The sequence below is a fragment of the Sebastes umbrosus genome, chromosome 8 (genome assembly GCF_015220745.1).
Source record: "Sebastes umbrosus isolate fSebUmb1 chromosome 8, fSebUmb1.pri, whole genome shotgun sequence".
Taxonomy (NCBI): Eukaryota; Metazoa; Chordata; class Actinopteri; order Perciformes; family Sebastidae; genus Sebastes; species Sebastes umbrosus.
This window is the reverse complement of record NC_051276.1, coordinates 22,153,578-22,156,112: the sequence shown is the minus strand read 5'-3', so window position 1 is coordinate 22,156,112 and position 2,535 is coordinate 22,153,578. Positions and strand designations below refer to the sequence as shown.

Below are 2,535 nucleotides of genomic sequence, written 5' to 3'. Positions count from 1 at the left end.
GACAGCAGATCCGCTCCTCTGATTGGTTAACCGCACTGTCGCGCAATAATACTACTACCGGTGCTGAAGCTGCTGGACAACACATCCCTTGCTAGTGACTACAGAAGTCCCCACGTGTTTTTGGTTCATTGCTGTATACCTGTGTGCTAACAAGAGCTGACATTCAATGGCGAAGAGAAGTGCCGAGGACACTCTGCTGCTCGACTCTGCATCCAGAAAACGTCACTGCTCTCTTATTAGCGGTGTTGATCTGCAGCTGGAGAGCATGTCTCCTACTGGGGGTGTGAGTCCGCCGTCCCTGCAGGATCTGATGGGCAGTCGCTGCGGAAAGAGGCCGCACTACTTCGAAGACCCAGAGAAACAAGAAGAAGAAGAAGCTGCCGCTCTCTTCTTCAAGCCCACACACTGCGACACCAGGAAGCATGCGGCTCCAGTTTTGACTGTGCAAACTTCTGGTAGTTTCCAGGACCGTCACACCTCCTCCAGCACGCCCACCAGCTCCAAGAAACGACCTCGAGATGACTGTTCAGACACTGTTACTCCTAAAGATAAAGTAAGTCATTGCAGAAGTTTTACAGTGTGCAGATAATGGGCCTGTTTAAGAGAAAGTGAGTCAGTGTCATAGCAGTAAATGTCCACTAGGTGTCACCCTTCACCCATTATATAGCCCACTCACTCACACTCACTCCTCTTCATTTGTTTATTTATTTGTTTTTTTTTTGTTTTTTTATTTCTTTAATTTATTTTTCTTCATTTATTTTTATCCATATTTCATTTTATTTTATTTTGTTATGAGGAAAGGGAAGAAAAGAAAGAAAAGAAAATAAAAAAACCCCCCAAAACTCCTCAACTGGCTGGGCATGGGCCATGATGCCTCAGCACCAACTAGGCTCCTCCTCCTTCTCCTCTCTCCTCCTTCCAATGATTTCCTATGGATAGAAAAGGGCATAAGCCCTGAGCTATCAAACCAGGCTCACAAATTTACGATACGATACACTCCTCTTCATCCCCTATGGGACATAAGGCTTCAATGAGCTCTCTCCATTGCATTGTGTCCTTGGCAGCATGTTGGGCCTCTCCCCATGACAGGTTCATCTTGTCCAGCTCCTGTATCACAGTTCTGCGCCAGGTGGATTTGGGCCTCCCTGGTTTTCTTTTGCCTGGTGGTGTCCATCTTAAGGCGACTCTCGGGATCCGGTCCTGCTCCATTCTCTGCACATTACCTAACCATCTCAGACGTCTGTGTGTAATTTCCTTGATGATGCTCTGGCTACCGTTTTTTTTGTACAGTTGGTGGTTGGAGATTTTGTTTAGCCAAAAGATCTGGCATATTCGTCTGAGGCATCCATTGTGAAAAACTTCCACTCTCCTCATATCGGTTTTGATCACTTGCCAACTCTCTGAGCCATATAGCAGAACAGACTTGACATTGCTGTTGTACAAAAGCATCTTAGTTTTAAGGCTGTATTGCTTGGACCTCCAGATGGAACGGGGTTGGGAGAAGGCACCCTGAGCCTTTCCCAGCCTGGTTTTGATGTCTTTATGCACTGCGCTGTCTTAACTGATGAGGCTGCCCAGGTATGTGAACTCAAAGTGGTTCCCCATTTACAAGAGTTGGTGCTGTAGGGGTGGAGTTTACACACATCACTTGAGTTTTGGAGATGTTGAGATGTTATAGCCCAGCTACCTGTCAACATCTCTCTCATTAGGTAAAATATGGCTCTCATTTGGGTAATTTCTCCTAAGCACAACCCTTTTCTCTTTCTCATCACTCTCAGGCTGAAGAAGACACCAACTCTGAAGACTGCACATTCAACTCCTTCCAGTACTGGAGGGTCCCCTTACCTGAACTTAACCTTTCACTGCTAGAGGATGCTAGTGACCGATCCCAAACAAAAGACGAGGAGTCAAAAGTCAAAGACTCTTCTTCTGATGCCATGGAAACCTGAGGATGACAGGTGCAAGCGAGTCTGCTCTACTCTGTCCTTTCATCAGCAGTCAAACATGATGAAAGTGTGATGCTTTTTCAGCAGATAGAGACATCAGAAGCACATTAAGGTTGCTTGAATTGCATCCTGGTGAGATGCAACAACCTGATGTCGCAGATTGCCAAAGTAGCTCCATCAGTCACAAAGGCTGAGCTTCAGGCAGGTGTAAGATCTCGATAATTTAGGTGAAGCAACAATGAGATGTGTACTGCAACAATACTGCTCCTACAGTTTTGACCAAAACTTTGGTGAAATTTTAGTAAACCTCTGTGAAGGGTTGCTCATCCATCCTCAAAGTGTAGATAGTTTTCTTATGTAAGATATCACATTTTTTTGTGAAAAGTCTGACTGTCTGGTGTGCAATTGTGACTACAGCAATGCGTTTTCTTTTGTGCAGAATCCCTACCTTCCAAACCTAGTATTTTATAAATGTATAATGTTAAAGGTGCTCTATACGATATCCAGAGCATTAATATAGCAGCAAACAACTATGCTATGTAAAAATATAGAGGACTAATGTCTACCTGAGCAGAGAATGAAGTCGCTA

At 44.7% G+C, this 2,535-nt stretch overlaps 1 protein-coding gene across 1 annotated transcript; it reads left to right on the top strand.

The window, feature by feature from the left end:
* The first annotated feature begins 43 nt into the window (after positions 1-43).
* Positions 44-2,535, top strand: wu:fa19b12 (uncharacterized protein LOC560551 homolog). Its single transcript, XM_037777340.1, has 2 exons — positions 44-553; positions 1,779-2,535. Exons 1-2 carry the CDS (start codon positions 167-169, stop codon positions 1,947-1,949), a joined length of 558 nt encoding a protein of 185 aa, XP_037633268.1. The 5' UTR covers positions 44-166; the 3' UTR covers positions 1,950-2,535.